The 27,483-nt window shown below is 34.9% G+C and overlaps 2 protein-coding genes across 2 annotated transcripts; one reads left to right on the top strand and one right to left on the bottom strand.

The window, feature by feature from the left end:
- Positions 1-681: 681 nt before the first annotated feature.
- On the bottom strand, positions 682-3,251 carry LOC145992334 (uncharacterized). The gene is made up of 3 exons (XM_083128716.1): positions 2,757-3,251; positions 1,763-2,616; positions 682-808 (listed from the first exon to the last, which is right to left on the bottom strand). Exons 1-3 carry the CDS (start codon positions 3,249-3,251, stop codon positions 682-684), a joined length of 1,476 nt encoding a protein of 491 aa, XP_082984842.1.
- A 16,803-nt stretch (positions 3,252-20,054) lies between these two features.
- On the top strand, positions 20,055-20,438 carry LOC145992333 (uncharacterized). Its single transcript, XM_083128715.1, has one exon. It carries the CDS (start codon positions 20,055-20,057, stop codon positions 20,436-20,438), a length of 384 nt encoding a protein of 127 aa, XP_082984841.1.
- The last annotated feature ends 7,045 nt before the right edge of the window (positions 20,439-27,483 follow it).

Raw genomic sequence — 27,483 nt, 5'->3', positions numbered from 1 at the left:
CTTCTTATGCCAATCGAAACCAACGCTTCCATTATCCAGTGATGAACTTCAATCTTACAATAACATTGAAACGTGTCCGGTGTTTGATCAATTGTTCACGGATGAGAATCGGAAAGTATTTCACCATAATCATTTCACCGGAAACTACATTACTGGAATCTGAAAAACCTGCAACATCAAAATCCAGAAGCCTAAATTCGTACCAATATTTTTTCATAATGAATCCAATTACGACTTCCATTTTTTAATTAGGAACCTTGGATACGATACGCAAAAAATAGATATTCTTGCTAAAGACGAAGAACGTTATATTTCCAAGTGAGAAAGTTAAAATTCCAGGAACGAATGAAATGATAGAGATGAGGTTTCTAGATTCTTTTAGATTCCTATCGGCAAGTGTCGATGCTTTAGCGAGTAAACTTACTGACGAACAATTTAAAATTACAAAAGCTAGTTTTCCCAACATACACGTAGAACTGATTAAATTTAAAGGCATTTATCCTTACGAATATGTAACCGATGAATCTAAATTTGACGATGACACACACTCTCTCTCTCTCTTTCTGGCTCTACAGCCCTTGGTGGGCCTTGGCCTCCTCCACAATCAGCCTCCATTCCAATCTATCATCAATTCTTATCCTCCATCCTTTAATTTTCATTGTCCGCAAGTTTGCAGCGACGTCATCTATCCATCGAAGTCGGAGCCTGCCCTTCCATCTTGCATGGTGAAGCTTTCCTTTCAACATTCTTCTTGGCATCCGGTCTTCCACCATTCTCTCCACATGCCTCAACCACTTTATTCTCTGGGCTTTGACAAATCTCACTATATCTTAACCTTTTATTAAATCATCTAGCTCTGCTTTATATCTTATTCTCCAGTCGTCATCTTCCTTCACAGGTCCATATATCTTTCTTAATATTCTTCTCTCAAATATTCTGAGGGCATTTTCATCTGACAGTTTCAAAGTCCAATTATCTGATCCATAAGTGACAACTGGTCGTACCAGTGTCTTATAAATTTTAAGCTTTGTATTTTTTGCGATCAGTCTATTTCTAATCAACTGCATATTTGCAAAATATGCACGATTGCCTGCCTGTATTCTTTCCTTTATTACTTTACTCATATCATTATCACTATATACCATTGTCCCCAGATATTTAAAACAAGGAACTCCCTCAAACTTATTATCTCCAATTGTCAGATCTTGAGGTGCTCTTCTGATCTCAGAGTTAGACATTCTCATATACTTTGTCTTCTTTTTGATTTACATTGAGCCCTATTTTTATTGCTTCTCTTTCCATTTGCTCATAGATTTGTTTAAGTGTTCTTATTGTTCTAGAAATGATTGTAACATCTTCTGTATATGCACATATTTGAATGGATTTTCCAAATATGGTTCCCTTTTGATCAACTACATTCTGTACCTTGTGCAATGCTAGATTAAATAATACTGCTGAAAGGCCATCCCCTTGTTTCTCTCCTGTATTGAATTTAAACTCTTCGCTCAGTTTACTACAAACTTTCACTCGTGCGTTAGTACCACTCATAGTTATTCTTATTAGTTTTATTATTTTGAGGGGAATATTATACTCTTCAAGTACCTTAAACAGTTCATTTCGATTAACACTGTCAAAAGCCTGCCTGAAGTCAACAAATAAAAAATGCAAATCCACATCATGTTCATAGAACTTTTCATTCATCTGTCTAATTATAAAAATCTGATCAGTAGTGCTTCTGCCAGGGCGAAATCCACATTGGTACTCTCCCAGTATATCTTCTGTGTAACATTTTGTTCTCTCACTGATCAATCCTGACAAGATCTTATAGACCACACTAAGAAGTGTGATGCCCCTGTAATTTCCGCATATCAATTTATCACCTTTCTTATAAATTGGGCATATTATTCCAGATTTCCATTTATGTGGCATTGTTTCATTTTCCCATATCATTACAATCAATCTATGTATTGCTGCCAACAATGCGTTACCACGAAGTTCGATAAGTTCAATTATCACTTCATCCTCGCCTGGAACGCTATTATTACTCATTTTCTTCATTACAAATTCAACTTCTTCAATACTATGTACTTGTACCTCATGACCATCCCTATTTTGTATATTCCTATTATACTGCTCTCCTTCTTCTCGGTTTTCCACTTTACTCAAAATCTCTTTAAAGTGCTCTGCCCGTATATAGAGTATCTGATTCTCTTCTACAATTACTTTCCAATTCGTATGCTTACATACTTCTATTCTTGGCTCAAATCCTATTTTCATTCTATTTATAGCTCCATAGAATTTTCTTATTTCACTTTGCTGATTTAATTCTTCTATTTCTTGCATCTTCTTTTTATACATCATTTTCTTCTTTTCCTTGCATACCCTATGTGCTTTCCTTCTTAGTTCTTTATACTTCTCAGTATTACTTCGAGTTTCCCTCTGTAGCATTATCTCTCTAGCTTTATTCTTCTCATCTATAACCTGTATGCACTCTTCATCAAACCACTCATTCCTTTTAGTTTTCTCTTCTCCAAAAGTTTCTTGTGCTGCCTCCTTTATCACTCCTTCTATTATTTCCCATTGTTCCTCAACCACTCGAAGTCTGTTATTCTCTTTCTCCTTCAGTTTACTCTGTACCTTACTTACATATTCACTAATAACTTCTTCGTCTTTCATTTTTTTCATATTCCACTCTTTTTTTTTGCCATCTCGTTTCTTTGCACCGCTATCCATTTTTCCCTCATTACTAATTTTACCAGGTAGTGGTCGCTATCAGAATTGGGCCCTCTGCAGCTTCTCACATCAATAACTGATGAGGCATGACGTGCATTAACCAGTATATGATCAATCTGGCTTATTGTTCCGTTAGGTGCCTTCCACGTTCCTAAGTGAATTGTTTTATGTTCGAAACAGGTACTTGTTATGATCATGTTGTTCCTGACAGCAAACTGGCAAAGGAGGTTCCCATTCTCATTGTTTTCTGCATGTAGAGTATGCCGCCCTGCAACCCTTTGTTGATTCTTGTCCTTTCCTATATGAGCATTAAAGTCGCCCAATACGGTTACCGTATCATACTTTTGGATCTTTCCACATGCATGTTCCAGATTGTCATAGAACTCTTCTTTCTCGTTCTCATCTTTCTCTTCTGTAGGCGCATGTGCATTTATTATTGTTATCTTTCTAAATCTTCCTCTCAACCGTATTCTACACATCCTTTTATTAATTGCTTCAAATTCCATAAGACTTCTCATCTTTTTGGTTATTATAAAGCCGAATTGTCCGGTCCTCCTCTCTGGTCCACTATAAAATAATGTGTACCCTGGCTTATCAATTCTTCCTTGCCCCTGCCATCTAAATTCCTGAAGTGCAACCAGATCATACCTAAATTTTAATATCTCATTTGACACTTCATTTATTTTCCCAGATCTTAACAAAGTCCTGACATTCCATGTTGCAAGTGATAAATCATTATTTTATGACGACACTCTCCCAACTCAAAAAGAATTCTTCAGTTAACTGAAACAAAACGGAATTATGAATGAAGAATACGAACATGCCAAATTAATATAGAAGGAATTGAGATGCAATACTCTCTTCGATTATCACGATGCATATCTCAAATTAGATGCAACAATACTTGCTGATGTTTTTCAGGTATTCAGAAAAACAACTAACTAACTAACTAACTCCCTAGCCTTCTTAAACCGGAAGGTTCATGGCTGCAGCAACACAGGCCTTCCATCTTTCCCTATCTTGAGCAAGTTCTATATACTCTTTTCCATCCCTACCGATTTCCCTTAGGTCTATCTCAACGTTGTCCCTCCATCTTCGTCTTGGCCTTCCTACAGATCTCTTACCATTAGGTTTTCCAACAAGAATCCTGTAAACTCCTCTTTCCTCTCCCATTCGTGCCACATGGCCTGAACACCTAAGTCTTCTTGATTTAATTATTCTAATAATATCTGGACATGAATACAAATTATGTAGTTCTAAATTATGTAACCTTCTCCACTCACCTGTCTCCTCATCCCTTTTAGGTCCAAAGACTTTCCTAAGGATCTTATTTTCAAATACTCTCAATTTATGTTCCTCTTTCAATGTAAGGGACCAAGTTTCACATCCATATAATACTACAGGCAAAATTAATGTTTTGTATATTTTAGCTTTTAGTTTCTTAGATATTAAACGAGAAGACAAAAGTTTATGAAGAGAGAAGTAACATGCATTTCCTGAATTAAGCTTACTTTTTATTTCCTCTTTAATATAATTTTCATTTGTTAATATTACTCCTAAGTATTTGAATTTGGAAACTGATTGAAACAAGTTGTTATCAATAATTAGATTTTGATTATTACCTAACACTTGGTTTCGGCCTGTAAGCATATATTTAGTTTTCTCTTTGTTAACTTCCAAACCTATCTCTTTAGCAGTTTTGAAAAATATTTTAGCATTATTCTTAATTGTATTCACATCATCCCCCAGTAAGTCTACATTATCTGCATATGCTAACAACTGAGTCACACCATTTAATTTTAGTCCTTCTTTAGTTTCTTTTACCTTCCTAACAGCAAATTCTAAGGCAAAATTAAAGAGCAATGGAGATAATACATCTCCTTGTTTTAACCCATCATGAATTGTAAATTGGTCAGACATATTAACACCCACACGAATTTTACTTTCTGTTTCACTGGTGTATACTTTTATCATACTAACAAGCTTCTTAGGTATTCCAAACTCTACTAATATATTATATAATTTATATCTTTGGACCGAATCATATGCTTTTTTGAAATCAATGAATAGCTGATGGACATTTTGATTATATTCCCAATTTTTTCGAGTGTCTGTCTGATGTGAAAAATTTGATCTGTAGTTGATCTGTTACGTTTAAATCCACATTGATAATCACCAATAATTTCACTAGCATATGGGGTTTGTCTTGTTAAAAGAATGTTAGATAATATTTTATATGTTGTTGAGAGTAGAGAAATTCTACGGTAATTATTGCAGTTTATTTTATCACCTTTTTTAAACTCTGGAACATTTTATGGATTCTTTCCACTGTTGAGGGATTTCTTCTTTATTCCATATTAAACAAATTAATTTATGAAATTGACATATTAATGAATTCACCATATTTAATTAACTCAGATGTTATTAAATCAATGCAATACATAGTTATAAATTAGATCCAGCATACTTCCACAGTCTTCCTGGTTTGGCGTGGTCTGCTATGTTGCTCCAGACCAGGATCAAGTTGGAATTGATATCGGATGTGGACATGTTACTTTTTATAAAAAGGGGGATACGTGGGGATATGGTGCAATGCTCGCAGAGATACGCAAATGCAACAATATTCACATATCTGAAAATCAATACGATGCAAATAGACCGTCGAATTACATATTTTACGCTGACGTAAACAATCTCTACGGATTCGAAATGATACAAAAACTTCCATACGGAGGATTCGAGTGGATAGATCCCATTTCAATTGATATTAATCATTTCGACGATCGTGAATTTGGTCTGTTTATTGATGTAGACATTGAATTTCCAAATAATTAGCATGTTATTTTTTCCGATTTACCTCCGGCTCCCGAAATTAAATGTCAACCTGATTCTAATCGAAGCAAGCTTTGTTAACTCTGGAGAGAAAAGAGAGATATGTCGTCCACTACAAGAATCTGCATTTTTTGATTGGGAAGGGTGTTCAGGTAGTAAATGTGAGAAGAATTCTCAAGTTCAAACACTTTCCATGGTTAAAATCTTATATTGAGACCAACACGATACACAGAACAGCTGCCATTTCAGAATTAGATTAAGATTTTTATAAACTAATAAATATTGCCTATAATGAAAAAACGATGGAGAACGTCAGAAAGCATATAGACATAAAATTGGTTTCAGATAACAATAAATTTAGAAAATTAGTATCAGATCCTAGATTCAAATCGAAAAATTTACAAACAATTTCTTGATTTTGGAAATGTTTGTAATTAAGTCGGTCACGATCGTCGAATACGGTTAAACACCTTGGACAAACTTCGATGTGTGCATCAAGATTGGTTGTTTGGCTTCTGACCAAGCGAGAGAGTTAATGAATTAGCGTGTAATGATGAACATCATCGTCAGCAATAAGAAGCAGATTGATTTCCACGGCTTCGTCATCAACAATATTAGTTATCCTAACGGGATGCACAAAATGCTTAACGGAAGTATACGAATATACATTTATAGCTAATCGTTCTTCTTCTCTACTTCGTGCCCTGTTTTCAAACTTTGTTATGTCAGGAAAAACAACAGGGTATTTGATGTCTGTATTCCATATTCAATCTCGTCTACATATTGCGTGTAATGACTGACGTGACATGGATTATTTGAACAATGAATCGGTTAAGTGCCGCTAAAATGCACCACATAAAACACTTATTGTCAGTGTTATGAATATTTAGCACGGCTCTCTTATGCTGAATTTCTACCGGAAGTGGAACATAGCTCGAAGCAGAAAAAGGTGTAAATTTGTTTACATAAGCGATTAATCTGTGAGGACTTCTACATAAAAACCAACCTGATCCCTTAGCCTCGAATTCATCTTGTTTCCTAATCAATTCACTACTAAGATTAGAATAAAAAAACATTCAAATTATCAATGTCTGCCAAATAAGGAACTTAGTTTTTCCTTTTGAGAAAAAAAATATTTCTTGTACCATCGGTTTTCTCATATTTACAGATTAGATCAACATATACTTATATGGAGTTGTTTTCCAGTTTATTTTTCAAAATATTTATGATAGATGTTTTAATTCCAGTAGAAAAACTGGTTTCGAAGTCAAAATAAAATCTAGGAGTTGGTTGTTGAATGTAGATCTAATCGGCTTTTGGTAATTAGACATCTTAATTTGTTTGGAAGTAGAAGCTTCAGTTTGAGGATGATAAATTTTTCTTTTCATTGTTCCATATTCGGTTGATGCCTTGCAAATTTTCATGTGTTTACTTAAATTAGCTATGCTAATTATTTTTGAACATTGAGTACAAGGCTTAGTAGGTAACAAACGATTTATCTTTGAACCTGTTTTGCTACATCTTGTACTATTCTTGCTAATATTAATTTTGGAGATTAATTTATCACAAATAACACATTCGATGAAATTGGTAGATGACATTTTTTTAATATACTTTAAGTAAATAACACTAAGACGCACATTCAACTCAAAATTCAATAAGATTCAATTACTAGAAAGAAAACACTTTTAAACTTAAGAATATTGATAGAATGTAACTTAAAAAACAGTAGTTTTAATTATAATATTTTTCAGCTCTGGTATTTATATATAAATTTTCTCGGGAAAAAAATACAAAATTCAATACAAATACAAATTCATACAATTTCAATTTATGTGAAAAATAACTTGAACAACCTTCGAAATAAAATAATTGTAGCTATTACGATAAAATTTTCAGCTATGTTATTTATACAAAATTTCCGGAGACAACAAGTAACATCTGATCACATCAAAAATCAATCTGACCGAAATTACTATGAAAAAAATCACTTTTTAAACTTAAATGAATAAAATAGTATGTAGCTTTAAAATAAATTAAATACTTAAATTTTAACAAAAAAATTATGAGGAGCACTGCAGCGACAAGACCGTACTCTTCAAACTCTCTCACGATACTGACTGATCTGTAATGCGAAAACCCTTTAAGTAATCTAAGCGCGGAAGAAAACATCCGAAACAGTAAGCCAATCAGAAGACACCCATTACGTCATAACCAACCAATCAGAAAACAACACGTTAGATACGGGTCATCATAATATTTTGTAATAACTTGTTGCATAACATTGCAACCCACAGTTGTCTGTCAAGTCGACGGGAAGTAAACCGGAAGTAGACCGGAAGTAAATTTGTGTGGGTGTAAGTGTAGGTGTGAGTTTGTGTGGGTGTTACGTACTTTAACTCGAAAGAAATTATGACACTCGTACCAAGTGTGAGATGAAAAAACACAGAGTTGCAATAGTATATAAAAAAAAAACATCATCGAAATAGGTTTTCCCTTGTGGTTAAATTAATAAAAACAATAGGCCTCGTACCAAGCGTGACTTTGAACCCCTAAAATATATGTGCTCGTACAAAGTATAAAATCTACAAAAACATCGTCAAAATAGGTTTTGCATTGTACTTAAGTTAATAAAAATAATACGCCTCGTACCAAGTGTTACTTTGAACCCCTAAAATGTATGTACTCGTACGAAGTATGAGATGAAAAATCACAGATTTGCAATAGTATAAAATCAGCAAAACAATGTCAAAATAGGTTTCCCATTGTTCTTAAATTAATAAAAATAATAGACCTCGTACCAAGTATTATTTTGAACCCCTCCAATCCTTCTACTAAAGCGAAATGTTTACATACTTAATCTTTGATTTATTTATTTCTAGTTCGACATGAGATAAACACAATTTTAATTTTTGATGTACAGTTAATATTTATGATTAAGTTTACTGTCCAAAAACGAGCCCATTCATTAAATCTAATTTTGTGTGGGAAACCTGTTGCTTATGTAACAAATTATGTATGTATTAAATATATTATAATGTATAAATTATGACAAATTTTATACATACCAAGAGATGCGAAGGAGACACAGTGCGAATTGCCATGACAACAGGATCATGCCGCCAGCGCCATTTAGGAGCAAACAAATTTATTCGCAGAGTGTGGGGTACTCGGACAAGATCAACTTCTTTCAATACTCAAAGATTTTTAGACAACTTCCGTTAGCAATACGATTAACTGAAGACATATATTAGAGCGCTCTTGAGTTGACGTAGTTATTTGCTAGAAGTAGCATTGTGCTAAATATCATGAATTTGCATATTTCGCATACCGTCCTTATGCAAATGATTAGTTTCTATGAAATATCGATAATTAACTTAAGCTATTTGAGCACAGCAGTGTAAGAGACTAATTGGTGCATATGGTGATATGGGATTATGTAAACAGTATCTTCGATTCAGATAGATGGATCGAATAGATATTGGGATATTTTGCATTTTTTCGTAATAAATTAATTTCATGTTTAAAGTAAGTATTATACACACAAACATACAGCTTTCCAGATGCGAAAGTTTATATATATATATAACAAGTTTCCGCGTATTAGAAATTCTTGCACAAGGAAATAAAAGAAGAACAAGAAAACAAATCATTAGTGGTACTGATCCTGATAGCTGTAGTGTATACCGAAGTGCAATTGGCCATGGCACAACAATTTTTGACGCCCCATGAACATACATATATAAATAGGGTGCTTCAACTTATTGGCTCTTTGTCAAATGAGTTTTTTTTACCGACCTGCCAGCTGTAGTGTATACCGTAGTGCAAGAGGCCTGCATGTTACCTGGCAACTTCTGAAGCACCGTGAACATATATACATACATAAATAAGGGTTTTATCGTATTAGCTATTTTGCGCATGACATCTTACTGTTCTGGTAGGTGTGTAGTGTATATGGTAGAGCAAGAGGCCTGCTTGTTGCCTGAAGATTTCTGAAGCCCCGTGAACAAAGTGTGATCTATTGTGAATTAAACTTACCTAACTCACCCACTCGCATACAGCCTTACAGAGTAAATCAGCTCTGACTGAAAACAGAAAGTGGTGCACGACTCTAATTGGACGAGACAGGTCCATGGACGATCTATCGTGAACTAAACTAACCTCACCCGCTCAACCTCACACACACTATGCATTATAGAGTAAGGCTGCTATTTAACTTGTAAGGGCTGACGGTTGCCAATACACAAGATCTATTGCAAACTAAAGTAACCTACGACAGAAGCTACAGACACAAACACACACACACACCAGATAGAGTATAAGCAACTCACCCCTTGCATTTTTTTTATATTTTATAACGGAGAAATTTAACTTACAGCTAGCAACATTCTTATGAGCATCTGATGAAAATAGGACGGACAGATAGAGAGAGTTAGACAGTTTATATACACTTTCCACACATATACGAGGTTTAAAAAATGGTAATATGCATTAACTATTTCACTCACTCCCTACAAAACAAAATAAAATAAAAATTACCGACAAACACACTTACTCTCATCCCTCTCCAAACAAAAACGTATTTCTCTCTGTTTTGTTTAGATATGGGGATCTCCTAACCTATAAAAAAATAACTACAGGTTTTTTATTCTAGGTGCCAGAACATAGTGGTTTTAGACTGCAAGTTCGCGTACTGTATTTTGCGTGTCTCTAGTTACCTAACGTGCAATTCCCCTCTCCCCTTATCTTCTGCATGACTCTGATATGTACTTCCTGTTTCGCGAAGAGTCGAGAACCTTCCACAGCTGTTTGTATTATATTGCATCAGATATTACATTGCAAGAGTGAGTTGGCCGTGTATATAAAGACTAGTCTCGCACATGGACACGAATATAACGCCATGATAATTAGCTGGTGCCTCAAAATTATTGCATAACTTTAAAATATTGATAAAAAGGTTATTTACTGCACTGTGCTTTCTAGCGAAGGTATTGTTGTAAACTATAATGTTTGTAAATGTGGAAACCGAAAAGCTCAGTCCCAGGCCACTCACGGAAAAAAATATTATCACGGACAGCAAGCAAGAGACACTTTGCGTGTACGTCACAAAGGTATTGTCTTATGGACTAAAGATTATTTTTTTCTTTATTAAACAGACCTAGTTAGGAGTTATAATCTGTGCAGTCTAGTAATTTTTTAAAAAATCTCTCGTGTTGTGGCTTATTTTAATGTCAGCGAGCGTGATATGCCACGTGCATGCGAAGAAGGGTGGTAGACCATAAAGAATAAATCACATTTCGATTTCAATACTTTCGCTAGACACGATTCACCTGCTATCTAGAAGGATACTGGACGCTAACTTTTGAGAATAGCTATAAGCGAGGGAAGGAGAGAGATGTTACATTTTTACCTATTTGCCTGTGTGTGATGAAAATATTTTTATAAATATATATATATATATATATATATATATATATATCTTTCATTCGTGATGCGAAAGTAATTTCCTCTGCTTGAATCATAATCACGACTGTGAGTTTTCAGTATTGCTGAATATATTTACATATCACCCAACGGTTATGAATTGCATAGAAGTGGCTTGTTAGCGGTCCAGTGGCGAAGGAGGAAACAAAGCGGTGGCAAGGAGAGCGGTCACGTCAGACAGGTGCTCCTGGTATCTAAAAAAAACCTCTTACAGAAACAAATGGAGTTTTAGGAAAGGAAAGATGTTATACCCGAATGAACGGAGAGTCTCGAACATCTTCCAATCCTGATCTTCACGTTCAGCCAACAAGGAAAAAAAAGTCACGAGGGGCTGAGACATGGTTCGAATTCCTCGGTCTAGGTATGGATGCAGACAGGCCTGAAGTCTTGTGTTTGGACACAATTGATAATGGAAAAATGCCCTTCACTTCGATAGCATAGTACTAATGTTGTTCTTGCCTTGTTTCCATCAATAACATAGTGATTACACCAACAAGAAAAATGACTGTCCCCTATTAAGGAGTGCTTCTCGAAATTAATCAACCACTCTCTCTCTCTTCTCCTGGTATCTTCGTAACCAAAAAGGTTTTGCCAAACGTTTAGACGACTAAGAAAACGTTGAAGCGTATGACGTAATGATAAGACATTGTTGCATTGTAATCAAATGAATTAATTGAATATGCAGAAAAGTTATCTTTAACCTAATTGAACATTGAAATATAAAATTCAACAATTAATGTTATTAATAAAGTTAAACATTTGCCACTCTGAAATTGCGATGGAGAACACCTAGGCTATCATAACATCATTTACAGCAGAATGATAATAACAATATTATTATCAACGTATATATTAAGGATTAAACCAACAGGGATTCTTATTTCACTATTTATTTACTACACTCGTTTCTAACCTCTCCATATTGGAAACCGAAAACACAAGTACGAGACACTAACTTAAGAGGAGACATAAAAAAATCTGCAGGAATATGGCAGGCGCATCTTAAATCTTCAGTAGCTATTTGTCATGGTACTCTGTCCCTCTACCCCTCCTTAAATTCGATTTAAATATAAAACGGAAAGGCACAAATATTTCGGTTCTTGAATAAGAAGCGCGTATGCCTTCAGAAAGAGAGAAGAAGAAGTAAATAAATCAGCGCATGCTTATTCTTCATGTAATTACGTGTGTTTAAACTTGGTAGCAATGTGCCAAGAAACAGTTCGTTTTTTTTTTACTCCTCAAGGAAGGTTTTTTTTTCAAATTTTTGCTGGGTTGCCCAACAGGAGTGGACAAAATAACTTATTCATACAAACTGGAAGCTTGCTTTACCCCCTACACTGGAAAGAAAGAGTCGTTGATTAATTTCGAGAAGTACTTCTTAATGGGAGACAGTGCTTTTTTGTTGTTGGTGTAACCACTATGTCAATGATGGAAACAAGGCAAGAACAACATTAGCACTATGCTATCGTGGTGAAGGGCATTTTTCCATTATCAATTGTGTCTACACACAAAACTTCGTTCCTGCCTGCATCCATACCTAGACCGAGAGATTCGAACCATGTTTCAGTCCCTCGTGACTTTTTTTTTTCTTGTTGGCTGAACGTGAAGATGAGGATTGGAAGATGCTCGAGACTCCACGATTATTCGGGTATAACATATTTTTTTCTTAACACACCATTTTTTTCTGTATGACGATTTTTTAGATACCAGGAGCACCTGTCTGATGTGACCGCTCTCGCAGTCCCCTCTTTGTTTCCACCTTCGCCACTGGAATACTAACAAGCCAACTTATATATTCAGCAATACTGAAAACTCACAGTCGTGATTATGATTGAATCAGGGGAAATTACTTTCGTATCACGATAGAGATATATATATATATAAATATAAAACTATTTTCATCACACACAGGCAAATAAGTAAAAATGTAACATCTCTCTCCTTCCCTCGCTTATACCTATTCTCAAAAGTTAGCGTCCAGTGTCCTTCTAGATAGCAGGTGAATTGTGACTACCGAAAGTATTAAAATCGAAATGTGATTTATTCTTTATAGTCTCCTTCCCTTCTTCGCATGCACGTGGCATATCACGCTCGCTGACATTGAAATAAGCGACAACACGAGATATTTTTTTTTTAATTACTAGACTGCAAAAAAAAGAAAAAAATAATCGTTAGTCCATAAGACAATACCTTTGTGACGTACACGCAAAATGTCTCTTCCTTGCTGTCCCTGATATTTTTTTTCCATGAGCGGCCTGGGACTGAGCTTTTCGGTTTCCTCATTTACAAGCAATATAGTTTACAACAATACCTTCGCAAGAAAGCACAATGCAGTAAATATCCTTTTTATCAATATTTTAAAGTTATGCAATAATTTTGAGGCACCAGCTAATTATCATGGGGTTATATTCCTGTCCATGTGCGAGACTAGTCTTTATATACACAGCCAACTCACTCTTGCAACGTAATATCTGATGCAATATAATACAAACAGCTGTGGAAGGTTCTCGACTCTTCGCGAAATAGGAAGTACATATCAGAGTTATACAGAATATAAGGGGAGAGGGGAATTGCACGTTAGGTAACTAGAGACACGCAAAATACAGTAAGCGAACTTGCAGTCTAAAACCACTATGTTCTGGCACCTAGAATCAAAAACCTGTAGTTATTTTATTATAGGTTAGGCAATCCCCATCTCTAAACAAAACAGAGAGAAATGCGTTTTTGTTGGGAGAGGGATGAGAGTAAGTGTGTTTGTCGGTTATTTTTATTTTATTTTGTTTTGTAGGGAGTGAGTGAAATAGTTAATGCATATTACCATTTTTTTAAACCCCGTATATGTGTTGAAAATGTATATAAACTGTCTAACTCTCTCTATCTGTCCGTCTTATTTTTATCAGATGCTCATAAAAATGTTGATAATCGCTAGTTGCATGTTAATTAACCTATGAAAAACCGGACAATGTAATGTTTTTACATGAGGTAAGTTGACATACACTGCTAGGTTGTTTTGCGTGTATATGATTCCAGCATCTATCTGCGTACGATTAGCTTTAGCCTATAGAAAAAAAATATTTGCAAGGAGGTATGTTTGGTAACACTGCTCGTCGAAAGCAGCTCGTAGAGTGTTGTCAATTGTAGATTAATTTTCTCTGTTATAAAATATTTAAAAAATTGCAAGAGGTGAGTTGCTTACACTCTATCTGGTGTGTGTCTGCTTGTGTCCGAAGCTTATGTCGTAGGTTAATTTAGTTTGCAATAGATCTTGTATGTTGGCAACCTTCAGCCCTTTCATGTTAAATTAAAGCCTTACTCTTTAAGGCATAGTGTGTGTGTGTGTGTGGGTGAGCGGGTGAGGATAGTTTAGTTCAAGATAGATCGTGCATGAACCTGTCTAGACCAATCAAAGCCGTGCACTACTTTTCGTTTTTTCTGTCACAGCTACTTTACTCTGTAAGCTGTATGCGAGTGTGTGACTTAGGTAAGTTTAATTCACAATAGATCACACTTTGTTCACGGGTCATCAGAAATCACCAGGCCACAATAGGCCTCTTGCACTTCCATATAGTCTACACACAAAGCAGGACAGTAAGATGTCATGCTCAAAATAGCTAATACGCTAAAGCCCATTATTTATATATGTATATATGTTCACGTTGCTTCAGAAGTTGCCAGGTATCAAACAGGCCTCTTGCACTACCGTATACACTACAGCTGGCATTTCGGTAAAAAAAACTCATGCGACAAATAAGTAGTTAGAGAAAGGGCACGAGCGGCCACCCGACCAAAATCTATCAATTTCATAGTGAGCTCTCTAAGTGTAATTTAACAAAAAATCAAGGTTTTATTTGATTTCTTAACTACAAAAAACTCAAAATTAATTTTTGCGAAAAATCCTAATCCATTTTTATTGTATAAAATTCTAAGTTTCAAATAATTTTCCCTTATGATACCCCTACTTTTTTAAATTTCAATTTTTTTAAATAACTAAAGCGAAATCCATTTCTTTTTTAACGCAAAGTTCAATTTTAAAATTTTTTGCAAAATACCCCAGTATACATTTAATCCATTTTTATCTGAACCTAAGATACCGTACTTGCATATTCTCTTATTTGCCAGTGTTATGACATTTTTTCACACTGTTTGTGCTTATAACTAATCAGCAACATCATGGTAACATTGGGGGCCCCAAAAACTTAGCTACGTCAACTTAAGAGCGCTCTATTATGGTTTTCAGCTAAATCCAGTCACTGCTTGAACATGTTATAAAGCATTAGGTAATGAAACTTGTGTCTGATAAGTACTTTTTTTGCAACTACGTGACAAGTTCTTACACACACATATTTCTATTTTTTAGTAACCCCCTCCCCCTTTTGGAAAAGTGTAATATGCAAGTGTATGTACAAACATTGAGGCATTGCTAAATGTTACTAACTCATAGAAAGTTACGCATGCTTAGTTATAAAAGCTATATTAGTATTCTCCATGGCAACTAGATGGCTAGCACTTACGTACACACACACACATGCTTCTCTGATTTCATGTTTCTCCAAGTACAATTATTTGCTGCTAGATGGGAATACTCTATAAGAAATAACTTCTCTCCCTTCGGAGGCTCTGTAATATGCAGGTATATGTAAGAACAACGAGGCAATGCCCTGTTAGAAATATTATGTCGATAATAGTAGCTCTGAGATGTAACGCACACTCAGTTATGTAATATTATTGATTTGGAAACAGTGTTGTTTGGAAAAGCCAAAGGTTCCCGAGGGAAGCATGTCTTTGTTTGTGCAGGTTACTTAAGGTTACATGTTTTTTGTTGCAAGGTGGAGACATTGGTCAGTTAGGGAAACTTATGTTAATAAATACTGTCTTGGGGGGAATATTACCCCCTTCCTCTGCCTTTCTCTCCTCCTAAAAAATCAGAGATACAAAAGCTGAATGAATGAATGAATGGCGAGGTCACGCATATTGAACGTGGAGAAATCAATGTTAGCTTGTAACACTGACATATGTAGTGTGCGAACAGGGGATAGATGACAGTTCGTGACATGATAGGCTAAACAGATTCAACTTGGAATAAAGATTGTTATCTGTTTCTTTGCGTGTAATACAGAAAGACAATAAGTAACAGATTTTGTCTTATAGTTTTCTTGACCCAGTGATTACTTGCAAATTATTAAAACACTGAACACTCATATCTCGAGAACTATACAACGTACAACGGTGCGGGTATTTCATTCGCTTCGTCTCAACGTACTCTTAAAAATGAGACCAAAGTAGACATAGTTTATAAAAACATATTTTATATCTTAAAAATATATAATATATTAAAATGATAAAAATATCCCAAAAAGAAATAAAAAGTCAATGAATGTATTTGGTTATAAGAAGCTACATATTCCCCAAATAGAGAGAAGTCCAGACAGCAGCATGCAAGTAATTTCCGATATTGAGAGGGTTTATTATTATTAATCTTAATAGTATTTCGTACGAAGTTGATGTGAATACCGGAAAAGAGCTATATGTATTCAATAACAACCATCAATCATACAAAAACCCTGTCAAAGTGAAAATCCAGATAACTATCTCACCACCTAATGCTGCTGTGGTCCATATAGGAAAAAATCTCTATAGAATTAAGCACAATAATATGTTTCCCAACACATCATACGATGTAGAAAAAACAAATTTTCCTCTATGCAGAAATTATTGGCGATTATGATAAACTAATTCCTCTCTTCATCGAAATAAGAATAATCTATACTCTCATGAATATATAAAAAACCGAAACAAAAAATAAAATAAATAAATAAAAATAAAATATAAATAAATAATACAAAACAAAAATGGTGATATTTGGAAATCGAAGAAGGCAGGAAATACCGGATAATTCCAGAAATATTGCCAGATTAGACGAACGTATTAAGAAACTTACATCTGATTTTTTTTATATTACAAAATTCTTTGAATGCAAGCCTATACGCTGAGATTACTAATCTACAGTCTGAATTAATTAATCCCATAGTGAAAATTGATGGTGAACTAAAATCTCTACGTCAAAAATATACGGCCCGACCCTGTGGCCGAGCGGTTAGCACATCGCGCTGCGACGCCAAGGGTCCCGGGTTCGAATCCCGGTCGGGCTTGGTTGTTTGTGAATGTCCGTTCATCAATTTCATCATTTCATCACTCATCCTCATCTTCGCAAATTAGCCAAGAGGCACAAAACGCGAAGTAAAATAAACTAAATCAATAAATCAATCAAAAATATACAAACTTAGCATCTATCGATAATGTTGAAAATTTGAAGAGAATTTAGGTAAATTAAAAAATGATCTTGAGTAATTCCGTCAAATTCAAAGAACTACTTAGGACCATCTAAAGCAAGAACTAGATAACCAAGGAAATACTATTCGCATCGAACTACTTTCCATAATTGAAACTATCAAGACATAAGAGCAATATGAACTGCTCAATGCAAGCATTCTTGAATTACGGGACCATTTTTTATCTTTTGAAATTCCCTCACTGGAATATATTAAATCAGAACTGCAAACAGGCCAATTACATGCAGCCATAACAGAAGTTCAAACTAAACTAGAAACATTAGAAGATTTTAATAATAATTTACCTTCATCTTCCGAAATAAATGCCATCGCACGCAGTGTTACCAGCATCAAATTGCAATTAGAAACTTACGAAGATTTTGGAAAGATACAGGGTACTTTAGCTCATATTGAAGACACTTTGACAACCATGAGAAATGAATTGACAAATGTACAGAAAACTACGGAATTTAACTTGCCAAGCATAACCGAATCTTTAAACATTATCCAAGAACAAATTACCAAATTACAAAACCTTAATACTGAATCTGAATTATCCCTTTTTCATCATCTGATTGATGATATTCAGAACCATTTGAAAATATTATAGCAATTTACACCTACAAAAGATGAAATGCAACAACTTCAAGATGCTTTGAGCAATGTTGCAGGTGTTACGGAGTTACATACTGTTAAGCAAGCTTTGACCACACTTCAAAATATCGTAGCCAATTTACCACTTCCCAGGAGATAAGATCTGTAAAAAGAGCAGTAAATCGAATACTCAAGTCAGAGAACATCAAAAACATTCAAGCGGAAATTGCTGTAATTCAAGACACCATTGCTACTTGCCTACCAACCAGATAGTCAACGAACTTTATGCATTGTTTGAAGAAATCAGAAGTAAGGTAGACGATCTTGCGAGTCAGAGCACCAAATTAAAACTTGTAGAAAAGTTACAGGAAATTATTTATAACATTAACCTACAAATAAGTACCCTCGAAAAAGTCAAGGATATGTTTTATCAGGTTTGACCTCGCAACTTCATGATCTCAAAGAACAATTTAAACAACTGTATGTCGTTGTGAAAATCAAACCCAGCTACGATGAAATGGTATACATAAAAAACGAATATCAAGAAACAGTATTAAGCAGATTAGACGATCTTGAATTACATCAATTTTTCACCGTTGAGATAGTTAGATTTGAGAGTGTACCAAATGTACGAGGGTATTGGACTTATGTTAATGCAGGAAATGTTTACAAAATGTACCCTTGCAGTCAGTCTCATGAATTTTTCCTTGATGGCAAAAATAAATTTTTAAATTTTGGCTATGTAAAGAAAGGAAAATATGTGGAAGTTTCAAATTTCACCATACAGAGGAAATATGGCGTCTACAGAGCACTAAAGATATCTGTTGCATATTGGGATGAATCTCGAAACAAATATAAAATACATGAGGATCAAGAATTACCTGTTTTCCCTGAGCAAGCTAATCACCAATTATTATTTGAAGTGAAACAATTATACCCCGAGGATAGTCCATTCTATGTTATATTTTCCTTTAAAACTAAATGTCAAGACAAGATAGAGTAAATGAATTACACAAACCAGCCCGTTGCAACTACAATCGACTAAATGTAGTAACGAAACGTGTAAATGAATTTTTTCAAGTAGATCTGATTGAAATGGCTACAGGGACTTTAACAAATTTGGATAAGATAAATCATGGTTAAAATAAATGCTTACAGTTATTGATGCATTTAGCAAATATGCATGGCCTGTTCCCCTAAAATCCAAGACTGATACTTGTGTTACCGAGGTTTTTAAGTCAATATTTAGTAAAGGAAGGAGGGAAAGATTTTTACAATTCCACATTTGCTAATTTAATGCAACAACATAATATAAAACATTATTCTACATACAGTGATCTGAAAGCTAGTATAGTGGAACGATTCAACAGGACATTAAAAAATCGCATGTAGAGGCAATTTACTCTACAGGGTAACTATAAGTGGGTGCAAATTTTACCCGACCCAGTTCATAATTACAATAATACAGTATTCAATACTATTCACATGAAACCTGCTGAGGTAACCAAGTCTCATGAGCAACGATTGATTTCTACTGTTTATTGTCAAAAATATACATACACTATCAAGAAGCCAAAGTTTAAAATAGGAGATCAGGTAAGGGTCAGTAAATTTAAACAGTTATTTGAAAGGGTGTTCACCTAAAATTGGAGTACAGAGTTATTTACTGTAGATCAAGTTTTACCAAGAAATTGAATTACATATACTACAGACAAAAAGTTTAAGACCACCATGAAAACGGCCAAAAAATCAGTATAGAGTGTTGTATGGAAACAATGTTTCCTGCCCAAAAAAGATGTAACAATGATATACATGGAAAATACAATGTAGTCTAGTTTGAACCTCGCAAGATTAGAAACCATTTTTTTCCGAATGTGTAGCATGTGGTTGGCAAAGTGGAAAGTGACAAAAATGTTGCTGAAGTTGGCAAACATTGCAGCTGTGTGCTTGAAACCGGTCAGTACGGTAGCCAGTCTCTTGCGCATCCTTATCAGTGGCTCCAGGTCAGTTGCTGTTCATGCAGGCAACATTGCGAGCACATTATTGTGTGTGAGGTGTGCAAGATAAGTGGAGATGTGTGAAATGGCCCGTCTCCGTGGGGAACAGGTGATTTCGGTTGAAAAGCGTGCTGTGATATGTGCACTGAAAAATGAAGATTATTCGGAACGCGAATTAGCAAGAAAACTTAATATTTTCAAAACTGGTGTTCATTGTGCATTAGACAAATACCGTAAAACCAACAGTCATGCTGACCGTGCATGTAGTGGAAGAGCTCGTGCAATGTCTGCATCTGACTATAGATATATTACAGTAACTAGCAAACAGAACAGGCACCTAACGGCACCAGTCATCGCTGCTTCCTTGAATAACAGCAGAGTGACGCCTGTGTCTGTGTCAACGGTGAAGAATAGGTTGCGTGAAGAAGGGCTGCATGGCAGAGTAGCTGCTAGAAAGCCATTGTTATAACGTATGAACAAGATGAAACGATTAGCCTGGGCTGAAACGCACCTAGGTTGGACTGTGGATAACTGGAAGCGGGTACTCTGGACCGACTAATCCAAATATGAATTATTTGGCAGGAATACGCCAACTTTTGTGCGTCGAAAGGTCCGCGAGAGAATGAAAGAAGAGTGTTTTGTTCCCACAGTGAAACATGGGGGTGGAAGTGTAACGGTGTGGAGATGTTTTACCGGAAACCAGATTGGGGACCTTCATAAAATTCAGGGTACATTGGTAAAAGAAGCGTATCATCAAATATTGGTGCATCATGCAATTCCCTCTAGTCGTCGACTTGTTGGTAATGGGTTTATTCTTCAACAAGATAATGATCCCAAACATACATTCAAATTGTGCATGCGGTATTTGGATCGCAAGGCAACAGAAGGGGCATAATTAGTTCTCATGACGTAGGCACCGCAGTCAGCTGATATTTCACCAATTGAACTGCTATGGGGCCAAATCGATAGGGACATCAGGAAGAAGTTACCCAGCAACACTCAACAGGTATGGGAATTCATCAACGATGCCTGGCGTAACATTCAACCATCCTATCTGGGAAAACTATTGGAGCGCATGCCACGTGTTTGCGCTGCTGTCATTAAGGCCCATGGCGGACATAATGATGAAAGCAAAATATGAGGTGACATTGGTATGTATAGTGGATGTACCTATGTTTATACATTGCCAAGCAGATTCTTACATCTGTTTCTCGTACATTAATTACAAAATACATTCATTTCTACTGATTTTTGGCACTTTTTCTGGTGGTCTTAAACTTTTTGTCGGTAGTGTATATCATGAAAGATAATCATAACAATATATTGAAGGGGAGATTCTTTGAAGAGGAACTCAGTAAAACAAAATATTGAGATACATATCTAATCGAGAAAATATTGAAGAAGAAAATAATAAATTGTATGTGAAATGGTTAGGTCTGTCTGAAAAAAGTTCCATAGAAGCAAGCCTGGTGATTCTTTGACACCAACATGGAATGTGGTATAGCGTTTATCAGATGTACTGGAAGCTAATAAAAAAAATGAAGAGCTTTTACCTGATAACATAAGATGCCTCATTGCAGGCCCATCCGGTTGTGGAAAAACCACTTTGCTGGTTGATAATTTCTTGCTTGCCCCCATTTGGCTACATTGGAAAAATAGACACTTGTCTGTATTCTCTAAAAGTTTACCAAACTACCAACAACCCATGAAGCTGTATGAGGGACTGGGCATAGGTACATTTTGGATCAACAATAAAACGTTTATGAATTTTTGAAAACTTCTGTTGTGGTGTTTGATGATGTTATTCTAGAAAATCAGAATGAAATTATAATTTTTTACACAGGGTCGTCACAAAGAATGAAACTGCTTTTATTTAGCTCAAATTTATTCCAAAATACCCAAACCATTACTACGAGATAATACAAACTTAATCTGTTTGTTTCGTCAAGATCATACTAATTTAAAACATGTATGCGATGATTATGTGGGAGGAGACATAAATTACAACCAATATTCAAATTACTGTTCACCTTGTTGGAACAACGATGATTTGGGATTTGTCACCATCGACATGACTCGTAAACCTAACAATGGTAAATTCAGAAATGAAATCAGGGACATTTTGAACGTTCAAACGATATAAAATAACCATTAATTAAAAAAAAATATATGACGATCACAAAATTGAAGATAATTCGAAATTACGAGAGTACTTGTCCAAAGGTTACAAAAGTTGGAAATCAGAGAATCGAGGCTTTTACGAACAACACAAACGTCAAGACCAACCAGGTATCGATGCGATCAGTGGTCTTGGTAAAGAGACTAAATGTGTCACAGAACAAAATAAAAATCTCTTAAATGAATTGTTACCTCTTACGGCTATAAATTATGCAGATTTTCCTCCTAGGCCATTATCCAGCATTCACACACCCCTGATACTGAAGGAACCGCCTGCTAAAGCAGCTGTAGAAGAAGCAGAGAAAATCGAGTTGGATCCTCTGCCAAGGGATTACCTAAGTACTGGAAAATTCGAAAAAGATGAAGTATTTGGATTGTATCCAACTATGAAACCAAATGAAGGCGTAGATTGGAAAATTGGCAAATCTAAATTAACATTCGAAGGGGACAACATAAAAATTAATTTGGGTTGGAGAAAAAGCTGGTCCAGATATCCTGGTACTGTTGGGCTATGGGAGTTCATCACCAAGAAACAACAAAAAAATTACAGAAGATGGTTATCAAAGTTTGACACTCTCTGATGCTCTGTACCAAAATAATGATCCCAGTCAAAAGCGAGTGAAATCGAGCAGTGGTGATGAATACAAAAATCTGATCAAACCCCTCTGGAACCATCTCAATACCGGTAGTGGTATCAATCAATACAATACTTTACTTAAATAATTTGTGAGTGTGAACGATGTTAGAAAACTCATAGATAGATTGCTGGTTATAGCAGGGGAAGAAAATGCTGGGAACAACAACTTTCATAATGAGAAAATGGGTATTGGAAAGATGAGCAGTGACAAACTAGCTAATTTTATTGTAAACGATCCCAAAGGTATAGGATACTTCATTAAAATTATCAATACTTTACCTCCTAAATTCTAGAATATCTCAGAGGGTCGAGGTTTGGTGAAGGATATAATTAATAAACTTCCATTCTAATTACACGTACCTGGTTACCAATACTGTGGTCCGGGGACAAAACTTGAAAAAAAGGTTAGAAAGAGGAGACAGGGGTATTAATCGTCTCGATGCAGCTTGTGAAGAACATGACATTGTATGCAACACTCACAAAGATCTGGATGATCATCATGTGGCTGATCAAAAATCGGAAGATGCAGCATTTGGAAGATTAACAAGCGGAGATGCTTCTTTGGGTGAAATAATAACAGCATTGGGTACAACTTTTGCTTTGAATACAAAACAAAAATTAGGGTGGGGTTTGTAACAAATAAATATATAATATAAATACCCTGACAAATAACAATAATAAATAATAACAATGGGAGAAAACAACAACATGAAAGCTAAAGGAGTTGTGTACCAAATACCATATCACAATCTTAAAAATTTTTAAAAAAATATTCGGTTTTAACTAAAAAACAACAGGAAAAAAGAGACAATGTATAGCCAAAGGAATATCCTGGGAGCTTTGGGTGCAGTAGGAAGCATAGCTGGTGGTTGTGCTGCTATTGCAAAACCTGTTATCGAGTCAGAAAAGAATAAGGTAGAACTAAAAGAGCAGAAGCGTCACAATCTTGCCATGGAGAAAAAAATTAGGTAGTGGTGTGAAGTCCAGAGCACTCAGAAAAAAAAAGAAGAAGCGCTCCCAAACCAAGACAATGAATCTTTAGTTAAAATATTTAAAATTCGACATTTTATGGGGGTTTTCATGTCTGATTCTCTACCTAAAGACAGTCCCCATTTTCGAGAATGTGGCGTGGTCAATTTTGATAAGTCCGAAAACATAGGTACTCACTGGATATGCTAATATAAACAAAATGACAATGCTTTTATTTTCGATTCTTTCGCAGTGGTACTCCCTACAGAATTAATTCGTTACTTAAAACATGTTAAGGTTTATTACAAGGACAATCGTATTCAACATTTCGATTAAATTATATGTGGCCATGTTCGCATTACGATGCTCAGAATATTAAATAAAATACCAAACATCAAATTAAAAGAATTTCAAAAATATTTATTATGTATTATGGGAATTTTTCATCTCTCGAGCGAGACTTCGGTCTTGAAACTACATCTTCACGGTGTTATTATCTATCCAAAACCCATAGCTGTTAGAGCATTCTACAGTATGTATCTAAATCCGAATGTAACAAACTACAACAATACTATATTAGAAGGTAATGAAAATATTATTATTATTCCTGGACAATATAACTTATCTACTTTACAATCCGAACTTCCAAACACTGTATTGCTATCTCAAAATTCTGTAACGCACAGAGTGGAGATTGTGTCTACCAATGAAACAGTGGACTTATCTACCACGGCTGAACTTCTAGGATTCGAGAACAATAGCAAATTAGAACCAGGTGTTAGGTACGTAGGTAAATTTATACCAAAATTCGTATCTATAGAGACATTAAATATTCACCGCAACATTGCCAAAGGTATTATTATCAAAGCAGAAGAATATTCGATTGGTAGTCACAAAGAAACAGGTATCATTGCTACATTTAAACCAAATTCAGAATTTATGGAACCCATCTTCTATTCCCCAATCCCACCAGTCTATTTCCCTATTTCTATTGATAAAGTTAATTACATAAGATAACAATTACGAACTAGAAAATGAAATCATCGATTTTGCTGGTGCTAATAGCACAGCAATAATAGAAATTAATTTTTAAAATATATAAATAAATACCAAGATGGAAAATATCGAGAGTCATTCATTACAGTCCTTCCCTCCAAACAGGAGGACATTTGCAAATTTGAATCAGCCCGACAAACAGATACAGTATGACATCACTGTGGGGAAGGGTTCATTCATCCACATAGATCAGATCTGTATATAAAATTTAATATTGTAAAACAAAGTAATGGTGAAGAATATCCAGCTACTGCTAATATAAAACTTATAGATAATTTTCTTCCATTTTTATTCTCTCAAATTGAAATTTGGAAGCATGGTACAGTGATTGACAGAATTGATTGCCCTAGAATTACATCCACTACAGTGGGGACATTGAAACTATCCATATCAGAGAGTGTATATTATAAAGTTGGTGGATTTGAAGCTGGAACAAAAATTCAAGCAAAAAGGCGCACAGCACTGTTCCCCATGAGATTGCTTTTTCGTTGATTATAAATAAATTATGTGGAAAGGTGGTTTGAGTGTCATATTTTGCAGATCACCCAATGATTATAATGCCATCATGAGATACAAATCTTTAACAGCAGATGGAACAGCTAATGAGGCTAGTTTACGCGAAGCTGCGAAATGTGTGATCCAGTCTATGGAGTTACGAATGCTTATAGTTGAATATGAATCGAATTATGCTCTCAAATACAAAGCCAACATTTTGAAAAATCCTCAAATTCCGATACAATTTTATACATATCAATGTATACAGAAGGCAGTAGACGGTAATTTTTTTTGAATTTGGCATTACTAATCAGTTTCAATCTTTACAATACGACATGCCAGAGTTTGTAGCTGTGTTGTTTCAGACAGGGAGAGTTGACAATCAGGGAAAAAAATAGAAGCCAGTTTGATAATTGTAAAATTAGAAATGTGTATTTAAAGAATGGTAGAAATGAGGTATTCCCTCGTGAAAATTATAATTTAAACATTGCAGAACAAGATTATTTGAAGTTATATGAAGCATTTAGTGCATTTAAAAGGGTGACTGAAGGAAACATAGATATGTATTATAATCCAGATGAGTTCAAAGTTCACAGACCAATGTTTTTAATAAATGCATCAAAAAGAAAATTGGTAGTTATAAATGATCGAACATATATAAAATTATATGTGAATTTCATGAAAATCAAACAGAAAAAACTACATGTAGTGCTATATTAATAGTAGAGAAGTCATATGTATTAGATGTAAAGAATGAGAAAGTGATAGAACAATTTTAAATAGAATAGAATCGAATATAGAATTTTATTTATTTATAATTTACTTCAGAGCCTTAGGCTCTATAAAAACATACGAATAATTATTTATAACATTAAAAAAATATAAATATTTTTTATCAACTTTTTAATTTACATTTACTACAATGTATCTTATATGATAGTGTCCATTTTCTCTAGTATGGATGTTACAATCTAATATTTCAAATTTGTTGTCATTACCATCGAGGGCTATTTTATTTTTTATTGTAGCATAAACACCATGATTTTTGTTGGTAAGATAATATGGAGACATTATTTTTTTCATTTTTATTGTCAAATAAACAATTTTTAAAATCATCCATTGTTAGTCTTACTATATTTGGTAGTTTCGCACCATTAGCTTTTTTAATTTCTTCTTCTCTTTCATCTACTTTGACAATACATTTTTCCTCCGAGTCTAGAAAATTCTGATGTTATAGATTCTGCTGCTTCATCTTTCATTTTCCCAGTGATCATCTAATTAACAACACTGCATAATAAATTATGTAATGGACAATCTTTTGGATAGTTACTAAAATCAAAATGTTATTTCATATCTGGTAAATCTTTGTACACATCCTCTGTTTCAATTTCATATATAAAACTATCAGTATTCATGTATGCTACTTCTATTTTATTTTCGTATCTAGCTTGCATCACATCATAATAAAATCTATAAAAAATGAAAAAGGTAAGGTGCTCCCCTGTGCATAGCTCCACGCGATGAAGGCGTTTAGGGGGTGTGGGTGTAACGCCCCAAACTTTCTTGATCCTGTCGTGAGTGAGGTTGAAGTGATCAGCATTACAACCCCAAGTTTCCCCCAGGTACCTATGTTATTCTATGCTGGGTGGGCACCGGGGCCGCTTCCAACGTTAGAAAAGTTCTCGGAAATGAACCGGCCAGGGATCGAACCTTCAGAATGGTAGTCAGACGCGTTACCGACAGAAATTTATATATTTTGAATTTAGATAATTCAAGACTTGTAACACCCACAGGTATTGGCACATCACACACTACATCGGTGTTACTTCCTTCAATAAAAGTCATATTTTCAGTAATTTCTCCAAAACCTTTGTATGTAGGATCAGCAAAAGTTTCAAAAGTTTTTTTCCAATTCGTCACCAAACTACACCTCAATCCATTTTTTTTGTTGTCTAAAAATTTTCGATATATGGCATTAATTATTAATTTATAAAGATCTCTCAAAACTTTAGCATTTGTTTGTATTCGATTGTTCATATAGAGTGAAATGGTCAACATTTTGCTCTGTTGGGATTTACAGAGCTGTCCTATCAAGGATCTATGAGCGTCCCACAATTGGCAGAGGCGGGTGTATGGTTGGTGGACTACAATGTGATCCTCCTAGATAGATCCGAAGGAT

Source organism: Lepisma saccharinum, chromosome 9 (genome assembly GCF_977018435.1).
Source record: "Lepisma saccharinum chromosome 9, izLepSacc3.1, whole genome shotgun sequence".
NCBI classification, from domain to species: Eukaryota; Metazoa; Arthropoda; class Insecta; order Zygentoma; family Lepismatidae; genus Lepisma; species Lepisma saccharinum.
Note: the sequence above shows the minus strand (reverse complement) of the source record. Positions and strands in the feature narration are given on the sequence as shown.